Source organism: Oncorhynchus tshawytscha, linkage group LG21 (assembly GCF_018296145.1).
Source record: "Oncorhynchus tshawytscha isolate Ot180627B linkage group LG21, Otsh_v2.0, whole genome shotgun sequence".
Lineage (NCBI taxonomy): Eukaryota > Metazoa > Chordata > Actinopteri > Salmoniformes > Salmonidae > Oncorhynchus > Oncorhynchus tshawytscha.
Window position 1 is genome coordinate 3,105,751 of NC_056449.1, and position 15,367 is coordinate 3,121,117.

Sequence of the window (15,367 nt, forward strand, 5' to 3'; positions counted from 1 at the left end):
CTTCTATTACTGAGATGGTGAATGAGTCTTGAGAAGATGATCATGAATGGGATTTCTTAATCGGGCTGTTTCTTCTGAATACTCCCCTTTACAAGACACTAGGGAGTGCTGCTGTGGGTGAATAATGGTTCAATGGAACATTTTGAAATAGGGGTGCGTGTTCTTTCGCCTTCTAAAAGGTCACCAATGACTTCAGATACAAACTTTGAGATTGAGTTTGACCTACCATTTCGATTGACCTCGCTTACATTTGTGACAGGCATTTCTTCACTCCAAGCATGATCGTCCCTTTGGCCCCATTTGTTCTCGCAGAGGGATGTCTGGGGCCTCCCTCTTTCTCTGCAAACAGCTGCTTTCCACTTGTGTCGACCTCACAACGGATGAAAGGACAACCAGGACTTTTTCACCCTGCTGCAAACCTTGTGCTGTCCTGTCCTCTTTGCCTGGAGAATGACTTGGCTCTCAGCAGCCTGGTGTCTAGTGTGTCATGGTTAACAAATCCCTGACCACACAAGGCCCCTTCTAGGACTCTCAGGATAACCCAGGGCAGTTAGGTACCATTCAAACTAAAATAAATACAAGTCACTTACACTGGGCAATTTAATATTTCCATGTCACATGGATGCATCATCTTTGAAAAATATAGAGTCTCATGTTTGCTACTTATTTTCTTGCCAGCTTTGCAAGTTATTTTCCTGTTGACAAAGTGGCCTAGCAGGAGTGCCATTGAAATTACTACACTGACAGGCCCTACAGAACAATGCAAACACTCCAATAATGTTGTTGAGCAGAGGAAGGGGTAGTCTCACACAGACATCTATTTTTACTTGGAATCACCAATTTCCATTATGTAAGGGGGTGGGGGTAGCCTACACCTTGTTGCATTGCACATTGACCCTAAACCCATTGTGTAGTTCTCGGTTGTTCGACTAACCCCTGACACTTTTTACTATTGTATAGAATGAGGAAGAGTGAGTCCCATAGTGAAGACTTGCTGCCAGCCACAATTCTTCTTTTAGCCAGTTTTATGAGTTGTAGAAAAACAATTTTCCACAACAGCTATTTTAATCCATTTTAATATTTACAGATATAAATCCGGGAAGATCTTTTCTTCAAAACACCAGCACCTACAACTACCCACCACCCCAACAATATTTCACAGGAACTGCTTTTTCTAGATTACAGCAATACCTTTCCACAAATGTGTCCCTTTGCATCAAGTGATCATACCTTTAGACAAATCCTTTGCATCTTTCCTTTTTATCTAGCCCCAATCCTGCGGATGTCAAATTTTTAAAAATTCTCACAATACGAGGGTTGTATGGTAGTCAAACACGTAAATGTGTAAAGACAAGAAAATGGAAAGACCAATTGTAGTCCCCCCCATCATCCGGGCCTAAGGAAGAAGTCTTATGTGTTTTCTTCAAATTACAGAGACTTGAACAGTGATTCTAACAAGTCATTTAAATTTATTCTGACATGCTAAAGGGAATAAATTACATTTTTATAGAATGTCCAGCAGTAAAATAGCTAAAGCTGGGTCAGGGGGATTATTAGGGAGAGGGAGAAACAGTTACTAGTGTGCATCTGTCTTGACTAAAGGCTGAGAGAAATCTAAATTATTCTTCCCTCAAGACTCAAAGTATACAGAAATTAAACCCTCCAAAACTCTTTGCAATAAAAAAGAATGAAAATGAGGAAAAAAAGGTCACTACTCTAAGCAGCAGCGAAATGTAGTTGCAGAGAGAAAGAATATTTTACAAGAGGATCTGCTTCATCGCAGGAAGAAGAAACAAAAACACCCTTCCCCCAAAATGATCAATTCAATACAGGGAAAGACAACTCTATAAAACTGAAGGGGAAAAAAGTAGGTTGATTCTTTAAAAAAAAAAAGTGTATATATGTATGTATATAAAAATGATAACCGAAGGGTGGGTGGTGTGAGGTCCTCTCAAAAACGGAACATTGATGCCATCCATCAAAGCAACTCAATGAATAAAAATAAAAAAAGACATTTGTCGATTGACATTAACATCTCCAAAAATAAAAACAATTTGCATCATTTAAAAAAAAAAAAAAGCAATTTCCAAACAGGTTTAGTCAAGTGGTGCCTATTTTATAATGAATATGCTTTTGTGGAGTTGATCTTTTTTTATTCATTGTTTGAGACTTCAGAATACCAAATACAATATAGTTAATGCAGCGTTCTAAAGAGGAACCTAGTAGTCACTAGAATTGTTTTCATCTTCACATTTGAAGCTCTTCTAGCACATATCAGCAGGCAGAATCTTAATTACCCTTTTTATGAAAAGAAACTAAATAAATCCAATGTTTGCTTAGTAAATACCCAGGATTCATTCATAACAAAGAACAGTTTCCGTTTACATCTTTCATTTTGCTTGAAAATGAGGGAAAAAAAGTTGGAGAAAATTGTCGTTTCAAAATGTTCAATCTGACTGACGTGTGTCTGGGTCGTGCCACGCTCGGTGACTGAGGGAATGGGGACAAAGCTGCTCTGACAGGGGGCCATGAGGTGAGGCAGGCACCCGAGCAGCAGCTCTCAGAGGGAGAAAGTATCAAGGGGAAAGTATTGCAATGTGCACAATAACATCCACAGTGAGCCAACCATGTCTTATTTTCAGTTTTGAAGAAACACACACAAAAAAAAAAAAATCTTCAGGGACAGGACAATAGAGACGGCTACAGCTTCGTAAAATTCCATACCAAGCCGGCTTTGTGTGGATATAGTATATACATACCAATATATAGATATATGCAGAGCATGTTATCTATATAGAGCAATTACATATATAGTATATGGAACAAAAGTTCTTTAACAGGAAAAAAAGGGTTGCCCACAATGCCTGGCAGGCTCTGGTGAATTTGATCCTGGAATCCGGGGTGTGATTGGAAGGCAAATCCTGCTACGGCCACTCGTCTTCATTTCTTTGTCTTACTGCTCAGAAACCTGCAAGAGAAACGAGGAGAGAGAGAGAGAGACAAAGAGACAAGAGGCCATAGGTTACACATCAAGTCGAACGGGTTATCTTCATCAAAGAAAGGGTTGAGCGACTATCAACAAGGCCAAGTAAATGACGGCAGTTTTCCAGCCCTGTAATAAAAAAAGTGCCCAGTCATCAGTCCCGCTCTGCAGCAAGCTCGGCCCCACTGCTGCAGAGTGCCTGAGACGGGGAATCAAACATTTACTCTGAGACTCCTGTAATGAAGACATTCACCACCACCTTAAAAAGGTTCACAACTAGTGCAGGAGACAACAGCAGCTGTGTAGTGTATATCGGGAGTGGGTATAGACAGAAAGACAAAAAAAAAAGAAAAAAAAAGCGGAAAGCGAATAAGGAAACAATGAGTCTTGTGAAAAAAATCTACTTTTAAAGGGCGTAGTTCAACCGAGATAACAAAAACACTTCTAAAAAGACAAACGGGGATGTGATCTGCCTGTGTGAGTCAACCTCCCATCATGCTTCAAGTAATCTTTACAGACAGCCATTACCCAAAGACATGTATTCCCTCTCCATAGCCACACCCATGCAGCTCAGCAGCTGGCCTTTAGAGGCGCCAATCCAAAGGATAGGAACATGGGCAGAACAGGATTAGGTAACACTAAGATGTGTGAGGATTCCTCATGGGCTTTGACAATCTTTTGTCTTCCTCAAGCAAGCCTTCACACCTTGATGCGTTCCGAGACTCACCGAGTGGGTTTAGATAACTGCAGCTCAAGTCTGGACATGATCTCGTCAGCTCTGAGTGATATGAGAAGACTTTGACATGAACGCTCCTGAGTCACCTCCTGCTACAGCAATTCTCTCCGATGTGGTAGGATTCAAAGGTGCAGTTTCGCTGCAGGCATTACATGGGAGTGTGTTCAGAGAGCCATCAGAGGATCTATCCGTCGGAGAAATAAGCAAAAGTAATGGTTCTGAATTACACATGAAAAGCTCTGGACCTTTCGCTTATTTAATGGACGTCAATGTGAGTCATTGGTTCGATGACAAAATATAACACACGGATATGAAGGAGGAGATCCCTGCCGTTTCAAGTGTCCATATTTCATTTTGTTGGGAGTGGAGGGGCCAGCTGATGTAACAGACCAGTCACACTCACAGGGGTGAAAGGGCAGCCCAATTCTCCATATGCGAGCTATTAATAGAACACGCCTCTTCTAATACAGCAAATATCCTTCAGGAAATTTCACAGCAACATGACGATGACATTTAGGCCCTACACAGATACTAAAATGACCATGTGATGATCGATATGTTTCAAAGAGTAAAGGCCTGGGTCAATGGAGTATGCTATGAGCGTTAGCTACTTGCGTTTGCCTGATTATATCAACGTGGCATGCTCTAAACAACTATCATATAATACGAGGCAATGGAGCAATAGAGGGCTGAAACGCAAACTCGCATTAACAAGGTTTCCATTGTTACAAGGCTAACAGAGTGGCCAAGTCAAATTGGTATCCAAGAAACCCAGCAAGTTCTTTCAAGCTCCAATACGCCGGAGCTTGACTATTTAAATTCCTGGCTGTGGCTACTCAGCACCCTTCACTTGCAGTGTTATCTTAAAGGGACAGAGAGTAGCAGAGAACAAATAACCGTCACCAGACCTTAGAAAGAGATGTCCTTTTCTACATTTTATAGCTTTGCTTGTGAGCAGGGCGTCCCTTTAACAAAAGGTCCTTTTTATTTAAAAAAATCAGTTACGTAGGAAAACTTTGATCTCTCCACCCCTGCAGGGAAGGCACATAAGCAGCGCTCAACTGTGCGCATGGAGTCCACATACTAAAACAGACATAGTGCACAAAGGATTAGACCAATACCACGTCATCAGCAAATCCTATTTATAAACTAGCCTCTTCACAGCACTTGTTCACTGCCATCATTGTGGGATGTGCCTTGAAAGAGAGGAGAAGAGAAAGGAGGGCAGACAGTGTCCTCCTGCTTTGATTTCATATTCATATTTAATGGCTTTCAAAGCTCTTCTGGGCAGAGCGGAGACCGAACATCGTCATTAGTCGTGTCCGGAGAGGGGCGGAAGATGATTTGCCTGACATCATGGAGAAAGCATCTCATACAAGAAAAACTATAACCATCAGTAAACCTACGCCACCGGAAGCCTTGTTTGGGTCAGGATTTGACCAACAATACGTCACACAAAACGGTAGCCTCTCTGCTAAGTCGGAGGGGCTGGCGTGCTGGGGAAGAGCAGGACTGATACACTGAGCCCTCTCGGGGGCGCCATCCGTGTCATGTCACCAACATACATCGGGCCTTTTTCCCCCCCTCTCCAATTAACCTGCACTCAACCCCCAAAAACATTTTTGGTCTAATAATAAATACTTAATCCACATAGCTCAGATGATAACCATTGTGTATTGAGGACTTAATTCAGCCCTGCCTAAGCCGTCTGAACCAAGCTGGCACACATGGACTAACACACATGGAACGGAGGGAGGGCTTCATTAGAGTCCTCCATGCAGTGTGTGGATAAACGCATGGTGTGCGGAGCAGTGAGGTCTGATGAAGCCAATGCAACAGATATTATTAGTGGTGGTTTTAAGTAATAGGGGGTTGGGCATTGCCTTGAAGTAAACGTGCCTTTTACTACTAAATCTAATACAGGTCAGGTAGTTGGTATCCAACAAGGCCGCCCTGCAATTTCATGCCAGAGATTACAAATCTAAATGGGCTATAGCCTAATCCCTGTGGAAATCCTAGTCGTCACCTGATGAAAACAGCTTCAGGTTTTTTGAAAAATTGGTTTGACTCCTCCACCATCAACCCTGGGCACCCGGGATACCCTCTACGAGAGGGAGGGGGGCGACTGGAATTAAAAGAGGTCATTCAAGAGTCACATCACATGAGCACTAAAATTACACATGAAAACAGACAGCAATTTATTAACCATTGCACCAACATGTATGAAACCTGAATTAGTATGTGGTTAGAATCTCACTCCTGCTCAACCAAGTATTTTAGAGCATTCCAATAAAGATTAACAAGTGTTAGATCCAGGAACAATGATTGCGAGAAAGAGTGAATCATACATCCCATTAAGAGAAGGGGTTCATTCAAAAGAGCGAAATCACTATGATTTTAACATCCAAAGAAGATGATAAAGCCACCCCTTTGTCCCAGAGAAGAATAAAGACATTTGGGTACAAAGTTAGTAGTCAAATTTCCCAAGGACGTCTTTGCATCTGCAAGACAGACCAATTGAATTTCTCTTTATCTTTTGGGGGCCTCCTCGAACTAACACTTTTTTTCTCTCATTAATCTGGTGGGAGAGAATGTTCCAAATCCACTTGTTTTTTTAAAAGTATTTTTTACCACTTTGAAGGGGGAACGAAAATGAAAGCAATTGGTGTCTCCATTTTTGCACTCCAAACGTCGCTTGGCTTTTTGCTACTAACCTTTCATGTTACTCTTGGGTTTGTCAGTTTGCTTGCCTGTAGGGGTTTGTGCCTGTTGCCCCTGTCCCCCTGAGGACGCGGCCTGCTGTGCTGCTTTCTGCTTCAGCATTGTCCAGTCAAACGTGTAGTCGTACTGGTGGTTCAGGGTCCTGGACAAGCACACAAACACGTTCAGACATTGTCACACAGCTCTGCTTTATTAAAAAATACCTCTTTACTGTTAAGGCTGAATTTGTTTTCAGCCTTAACATACATGAAAGCAGACAGACGACATGCAAAACATAGGACGAACTGCTGTAGGCATTTAATTTTTAAAGAACACTTCACTAACATTAGTACAATCTGTTATTAACACAACGTTGTTCTGCATTGTGTGTCAACACTGAGAAGAAGAAAAAACATGACTTGGTGTGTGTGTTTCAGCTCCCTTGGGGACAGAGGTAAGAGGTTGAGAAATGATGAGCACCTGAAGAGAATGCGGAACAGCTGACGCAGGTACATGTAGTCAGGCGCCTCCTCAAACCGCAGCCCACGGCAGTAGTTCAGGTACATGGCAAACTCTGCGGGGAAACCCTGAAAACAAGAGTAGGAGATTGAATGTTATCTAGTTATCCATTTCTCAACTGTTTCGGTTATTATACATTACAATGACTGTCAGTGCCTAATCAATTTCTTTAAGATGTGTTTTGGTAAAATAAGGGCAATTACTGACAGAAAAAAGTGATTGTGAGGTTACACAAGTCACTCCACAGCCTAATGCAAGGCTTGAGCATGCACTCACAGCCAGCTACTTAAGTATTTTAATGGCCACTATGCTTTCAGTTCCAAGGCTATGCATAACAGCCACTATTTAAAGACTGGATTAGATTAGCACCTCCAGCCACCATATCTCTGCTCTTGTACACAGAGAGAAAGTTTAGTTGACTATTTGACCTATGAGAAACGTTGAGCGTTGTACACATACTAGGCACATACTTCACTTGCTGATGTGGCCACTCGTGGACTCCAGTAATCTCTAGACTTCCATAGTATCTACCGTTCTGTCCCTGTGATCCTGACTAAAAATAGCGGCACGGCGTGTCACAGAGTTCATCAATTTAACACAGTGGAATCCCTTTACACAGCTGATAAAAATTATCAAAAGCTTGATGATTAGTTGATCATTTGAAATCAGAGGTATAGTGCTAGGGCAAAAACATGCACCCCTTGGGGTCTCCGAGGCTCGAGTTTGGGAAACACTGTTCTATGGTTTCACACGCTCACCTTACACAACACCTCGACTGGAGTCGACATCTTCTTCTCGCTAATCTTCTCGTACTTCTGTTTCTTTGTGGCAGCCTGTGGAACATGTGGGCGAGAAATGAAAATGTTGTGCACCACAGTTTAACACTACCCGTTGCAGTTTTCCTTCATCCCCGGCGAGATCAGTGGCTCATAACATAACAGAATAAGAAATTTGTTTGGCCTGATGTGATTTATAGCACTGAAAGAGCCACCCGAGGGAAATATTGGGCCATTAGAGAAAGTTGCGTTACTCTGTAATAGACTACTCATGGGTCAAGTGTGTGTACACAAGTGGTGTTTCGCGACCTAGTCCATCTCGCTAGGCCGGGCAATTGGGGCTGTATGCATGTAAAGAAAGGCTTGGTACTGAAGGTATTTCAGAAAGCATTCATACCCCTTAACTTGTTCCACATTTTGTTTTTATAAACCCTCATTCTACCAGGTAAGTTGTGTTACAGCCTGATCTCAAAATATACATCTCACCTATCTACACACAATACCCCATAATGACAAGGTGAACAAGTTTCTCTGCTAATTTATTACAAATGAAATACAGAAATCTCATTTACATAAGTTTTCAAACCTCTGAGTCAATACTTTGCAAAAGCACCTTTGGCAGCAATTACAGCAGAGTCTTTTCTGGATAGATTATTCTTAAACTCTGTCAAATTAGTTGTTGATCATTGATGGACAACCATTTCAGGTCTTACCATAGATTTTCAAGTAGATTTAAGTGCAAACTAACTTGGCCAATCCAGGACATTCACTGCCTTCTTTTTAAGCAACTCCAGTGTAGATTTGACCTTGTGCTTTAGGTTATTGTCCTGATGGAAAGCAAACTAAATCCAGGTACTCCTCTAGGATTTTGCCTGTGCATCGCTCCATTCCTTTTCTTATCCACAGTCCTTATTACAAGCATACCCATAACATGATGCAACACCACTATACTTGGAAATATGGAGTGTGTCACTCAATGTGTTGTATTGGATTTACCCAAAACATAACACTGTTTTCATCTACCAATAGGTGCCCTTCTTCCGAGGCATTGGAAAACGTCCCTGGTCTTGGTGGTTGAATCTGTGTTTGAAATGTACTGCTTGACAGAGGGACCTTACAGATGATTGTATGTGTGGGGTACAGAGATTAGGTAGTCATTCACAAATCATGCTAAACACTTATTGCACACAGATTCCATGTAACTTGTGAAACACATTTTTACTCCTTAACTTATTTAGGCTAACCAAAAGGGGTACTTATTGACCCAAGACATTTCAGCTTTTCGTTATACTGAACAAAAATACAAGAACACAATTTTACTGAGCTGGAGTTCATAAAGAAATCAGTCAATTGAAATAAATTGGGCCCTAATCTATGGACATGACTGGGCAGGGGCACCCACTTGAGTACTTTCCCCCCACAAAAATGGCTTTATTGCTGACAGAAATACTCCTCAGTTTACTCAGCTGTCCGAGTGGCTGGTCTAAGATGCTCCCACAGGTGAAGTAGTAAGATGGAGGTCCTGGGCTGGCATGGTTACACATGGTCTGCGATTGTGAGGCTGTTTGGAAGTACTGACAAATTCCCTAAGCAATGGAGGTGGCTTATGGTAGAGAAATGTAGATCAAATTCTCTGGCAACAACTCTGGTGGACATTCCTGCATTCCTGTTAGCATGCCAATTTTATGCTCCCTCAACTTTAGACATCTGTGGCACTGTGTTGTGTATCAAAACTGCACACTTCAGAGTGGGCTTTAATTGTCCCCAGCACAAGGTGCACCTGTGTAATGATCATGCTTTTTATCAGCTTCTTGATAATCCATCCACCTGACAAGTATGGCATATCTTGGCAAAAGAGAACTGCTCACTAACAGAGAAACACATTTGTGCAGAAAATAATATTTTTGTGCGTGTAGAACATTTGGGATCTTTTAATTTCAGCCCATGAAACATGGACCAACACCTTACATATTGCGTTTATATTTTTGTTCAGTGTAATTTGTTCAAATTTCAAAAAACGTTTACATTGTGGGGTATTGTATGTAGGCCAGTGACAAAAAAAAGCATTTTAATTTTAGATTGAGGCTCCCGAGTGGCGCAGCGGTCTAAGGCACTGCATCTCTGCGCAAAAGGCGTCACTGCAGTCCCTGGTTCGAACCCAGGCTGCATCACATCTGGCCGTGATTGGCAGGGTGGCACACAATTGGCCCAGCATCGTCCGGGTTTGGCCCAGGTAGGCCGCCATTATAAAGAAGACATTTCTTAACTAACTGACTTGCCTAGTTGAATAAATGTTAAATAAAAAATAAAGCTGTACCAAAATGTGTAAAAAGTCTAGAGGTATGAATACTTTCTGAAGGCACTGGACCTAACACCTTGCCGAGGACTTGAGTTTCAAGCACTAGTACTGCAGGCTGCTGTTACATGTAAATTAGACAAAGCACAGGCCTTGTGTACCCCATTTAACCCTGCTCGTTGTAAATTAAGAGCCTCACTCACACTCATTTTTGCCATGTCAGAAAGGGCAAAGGTACATTATGTTGTAAATGCAAGTCTAGGTTACAATAAAGAGCATAAAACTACATTCGAGGCACCCCATTTCTCTGCAGGATATATGCATTTAAAAATAAGGTAGCTAGTGGAACCTCTGGGAAGTAGCTGACCTCAAGGAACACTACAACTTGAATGGAAAGTTAGGGATAATCTACTAGTAAGACTCACTAACAAGCTACCCTGCAATGCACGAGGCACATCACACAATGTTAAATTGATTCCCTGAAGTTGTCAGAGGACAAAACTACTTAAACCATTCAGCTTGAGTAAAAAATGAATCCAATGTGAAGTCATGAAAATGGTAAAGCGGCTGAAATTGATGTTATGAGACAGCTGGGGGAAAAAATGTAAAAGAAAAAAGCCTAGTAGCAGGAAAAGCGGTGGCGAGTGAATTAAATATTAACCACCTATTTAGTGGACAGGGGGCCCTAGAGTACCTGCCTGGCCTACCTTTAGTCCCTGCCAGGGCAGGCTGGTTCTGTTGAAATACATCAAGACGTATCCTAGCGACTCCATGTCATCTCGGCGACTGGAAAGAAACACATTTCATTCAGTACATGTACAGAGCTAATACATCTCTGTTGGTTCAAGCGCAACACATTTCACATTCATCCCAAGGCCTTTTGTAACAGCTGATCTGTACCAGCTTCCAGACCACTGACACCATTTTACTGGTCAAGTTGAATTATGAGATGCCAAGAGGGTGGGGTGTCTATCCTGTTAAAGTGCTTTAACAGAAGGCAATCCTTTTCTCCTTCACAAATTTTGTTTTAGGGGCACGGCTCAGTGAAGCAGCCACATGCTTTGTGTTTTTTCATTTCCCAACTGAATGCTTAAAATGACAACATGAAAACGCTTGTTTAAACAAGGGAACTATAGGATTTCTAACCATGTTAAATTCTATTATCACAAAAGGCAATGTTTGCAATGAATCAAGGTTTTTATGAAAATTACTGCAAGCTTAGGTTGCGGCAATCCCATAATGGTATGTCAAAAGATAAAGTAGGGGGAAAACATCTCCAGTCTGACTTAATTGCATCTCAATCCAGAGCAATGTGGATAAGGGGAGCAGGATTGATCTGGCTAAATTACATGGCCCTATTTGTCAAAACTGGTAATCTGGGTCAATGGGAAGTGCAGCCGTTGGTGGCAGCTAGATTCTAGTGACCAATGGGACCAGGTTGACCATCATGAGAACAAGTCCTTCGAGAGCCACTCTGCAGTCTCAGCAGGAACAAACAAAAGCTCCTTCACACCACAAAAAAAATGGGTAGATACCGATATAAGTGGGGAAAGAGACCCATTAACCAACATAAGTCCTAGGAACCTAGCCACTGTGGCCTATACAAACGAGGAGGATTAGAGAATATCCAGTGAAGGCTGAAATATATTACTGTGTGCTGAACTGTTCTTACCTCTGCTCGATTCCCAGATGTGCGTTGATGCTGGCATAGCGAGCTGTGCCTGTGAGGTTTTTGTCTTCTCTGTAGGGTATGTGCTGTCGTGTCCGGTTGTCCCGGTATTTTTTGGCCAGACCAAAGTCAATGAGGAACAACTGTAAAGGAGAGAAAAATAAAAAAAATACAACACATTTTAAAGTTATCCCGATTCAGAGGAGCGGTTGACAAAATTGGAGGCTGGAGCTGTGAGAGACCATGGGTCTATTCTTCCAATTTCCTGCTTTGCCTGGTGTACCATTTGACTAGAAAAGCAGCCATTCTCAAGGCCCCTCATTGTTATCTATGAAAACAATGCTGGCCATATGACGGCAGGATCAGGAAAACACCCAGGGGTCAAAGTCTGAGGCAAATTGAATTTCTGCAGGAAACCCAAGAACGTTTCTCCCTGCCTACTAACAGCTCTAAGGTTGTTGAAAGTGTCGGCCTTCAAAAGTCTCTTGGATCGGAATGACATCTAAATTTGTGGACTGCCTGCCATACTACTCCACTCTACTGCCCACGCACAACGGCAGGTTGCAGTCCCTGAGAAAATGCCTCGCCCAACAGAAGTGTTTGACTGACGGCTGCAGTCGTATTGAAACGGATCCACTCAGCCATGCCTCTGCTTGCTTGGCTCAGCCAGGGATTCAAACATTTCCTGTTGTCAAGACAAATAGCTACGCCAACCGTAAAATTTTATTTGGGCGCCTCCATCTGAAGTCTGGTCGGGAGAAAAGGCAGCGCCACACACAAGAGTCCACTTGCTGCAAACTAACACTCACTTTACCACGTTATTCATTAACGTGAGCCTTTTCCCCCCGTGCTGAGGTACCTTCTGTTCAATAGGAAGTTTATTGCAGGCAGAATGGAACATTTGAGAGTCGATAAATACACAATGTAGCAAGGCGAGTGGCATATTCCAGCTTCCATTAAACCTACTTCGTTTAAACAGTAAACCAAGAATCGGTCAACTATTGAACCTACAGAACATGCACAAACAATGCATACAGTCAAAGGATTGCTTAAAGTTAGTTTCATAATTTGAACAATCAAAAATGTGGTCCAAATACACTACCTTTGTATTTTTCACAAAAAAGTGGCCTGTTCTGTGTCAGTTACCTTGCAAAGAATACTTAGGAGCTCATCTCACAGGCCAATGACCTTCAAAATACACGTTGGTATCAGCTCTAACATGCCGAGTCATTACGATTCCTTGGATTTTGGTTCCTACTGGACCAATTTTTGTCAACATACTGAAACATTAATCTTAACAGCCATATTGACTCAACAGGCCCATCCTAACAAACCAAACTGTGAAACAAAGTAGCACAAATCTAGATACTTTTAAAGCTAAGTCAAAGTATGCATCACCATTTTCTGACTGAGGGTTCTGGTTATGCAAAGCCATACTAGTAATTAGCCTTCAAGCACAGTCTAGTTCTCTTCCAACTTGATGTTGAACTGTAGGTCTGTGAGCACACAACCTAACCCCACCCATCTGCCGCAGGTCCTCAGTCAGGCTTTTCAGGCCCTGTATTTCCAAACACTCCTTTTTTTCTGCTCATTGTGCCTCAGGCTTCTGGCCAACAGTTGGCCAGGCTAAGCAGCCTGTGAAGTCAGCAGCAGTCTCTTAACAGGCAGCTGGTTCAGACCAGCTCGAATGCTGCCACATAGCCCTCTGTTCCAGAGCAACTGGCAATCACCACAGCAGTTTTCACAGCCACATAGCCCAGTTATCCCTTCTCTGTAATGCCATGGTGCAAGTCTATTAAACCAAGTAGCTACAGTTGTACTGAGCAGACAGTACAGATCTTTAGGAACTTGACAAATTGCCGTGATCTCACCTCAATTTTAGCTCGATTTGGCCAGCACGGTCCCTTGAAATGGACACACTAGTCATAAGGGTTAGTGACTGATATTTTCCTTGGTTGAGTACTCTAAAACCGAGAAGGTGATGAAAATTTGGGAAACCAAGAAGATTATTTTATCTTGTGTATAGCAGGCACTAAAAACTCAGTGAAACAGCTCCAAGGAAATGGAAAAGCATCCAAAATATCAATTAGCGCCATGACCACTTCAAATGAGAGAGCGTGTCCCTTAAAAAAAAAAAAAAAACTAGAAAATCCAACATCATCTCCGCTACTAGTCACCATGTCCTTTATCCACCTACTCTCAGATCCCTGCAATCTGGATTTGGTGTTAATTAAAACCTCTTATGGCTGCGATACCCGAACAGAGATCAACATCAGGGGAAATTTCAGAGTGACAACTAAAAATATAACGTCGTAACATTAAACATTCTTGAAAATGCAAGTGTCTTACATCCTTCAAAAGATTAGAATCTTGGTAATCAAACTACGTTTTCCGGTATAAAATAGCTATCAGAGAACAAATACCATGCTTTTGTTTGAGAAGAGCAATCAACAACAAAAACATTTTCCGCCATGACAGTTTACACATTCACATCTGAAGGTAAAATTATGACTTACATTCTGATATCTTGCTCTTATTTCTCTTCCTGAGGGTCCCAGTGATCAAATTTAGTGCCGTTTTCTTTGATAAAATCCATTTTTATAGCCTAAATCGAAACATTTTGTAAACTGTTTGTGCCGTGAATTCCATCTCTATCAATGTTTTACGGAGCATTCAACGTAATTACACACAGACAATCGTTTATCTAGTCATGGTTGGTTTCAGTGCATTCCTCTGGATGTTTGCAACACAGCCAAACATGAGTTTTTTTTGCGGGGAGTATTGACCGAAGTGAACTGATTTGAAGACAACGAGCAATGACTTCATTGCGCATTATTATTTTAGCGAAGCTTCGTTGATTGACTGTATTTCTGCCCAATGACCACTGATCTTCTTGAAATCTAGCTGGGTAGATAGCCAATGAGCTGAGGTAAACGCCAGTATGTGATGGTTATGGGTCTGACCACCATTCCTTGTTTGTACAGATTTGCACCAGATTATAGAAGAGATTGATCCGGAAACAGATAGATTTTTTGTTTGAGGAATCTTCGAGTGTTATGATTCAAACAGGAGCTGAGGAGCTGTTTCAACAGGACGTACTTCTGGACGGGTAAGCGCTAATGCCGTTTCGTGAAATATAAACATTTTTTTTTGCAAAAAATAATAATTTGCCATTTGCAATGAAATGTGTGGTTTGTTTGGGTGTGTGTATATACAAGTGGGGCAAAAAAGTATTTAGTCAGCCACTAATTGTGCAAGTTCTCCCAATTAAAAAGATGAGGCCTGTAATTTTCATCATAGGTACACTTAAACTATGACAGACAAAATGAGAAAAGAAAATCCAGAAAATGGCATTGTAGGATTTTTAATGAATTTATTTGCAAATTATGAGGGTGGTATGAGGGCCCGACGTCCACAGGTGGGAGTTGTGCTTACAGCCCAACACCGTGCAGGACGCTTGGCATTTGCTAGAGAACACCAAGATTGGCAAATTCGCAACTGGCGCCCTGTGCTCTTCACAGATGAAAGCAGGTTCACACTGAGGACGTGACAGAGTCTGGAGACACCATGGAGAACATTCTGCTGCCTGCAACATCCTCCAGCATGACCGGTTTGGCGGTGGGTCAGTCATGGTGTGGGGTGGCATTTCTTTGGGGGGGGGGCCGCACAGTCCTCCATGTGCTCGCCA

General features: G+C 42.1%; 1 protein-coding gene across 6 annotated transcripts in view; it reads right to left on the reverse strand.

Moving 5' to 3' along the window:
* Positions 1-1,060: 1,060 nt before the first annotated feature.
* The window catches only part of LOC112220692 (casein kinase I), a 37,090-nt gene continuing 22,783 nt past the window's right edge, over positions 1,061-15,367 (reverse strand). For 2 of the 6 annotated variants that reach the window (XR_006079516.1, XR_006079518.1), the window contains 7 exons: positions 11,683-11,822; positions 10,718-10,796; positions 7,697-7,771; positions 6,900-7,006; positions 6,434-6,582; positions 5,746-5,844; positions 1,061-2,968 (listed from right to left, as the gene is read on the reverse strand). Coding sequence is in view for 3 of the 6 variants with exons in the window: in XM_024382526.2 (XP_024238294.1) it covers positions 2,961-2,968; positions 6,434-6,582; positions 6,900-7,006; positions 7,697-7,771; positions 10,718-10,796; positions 11,683-11,822 (558 nt within the window). In the remaining 3 variants the exon portion in view is untranslated. Of the gene's footprint in view, positions 2,969-5,745; positions 5,845-6,428; positions 6,583-6,899; positions 7,007-7,696; positions 7,772-10,717; positions 10,797-11,682; positions 11,823-15,367 lie in introns of those variants that run through there. The other 4 variants (XR_006079517.1, XM_024382528.2, XM_024382526.2 and 1 more) reach the window with 4 other exon arrangements.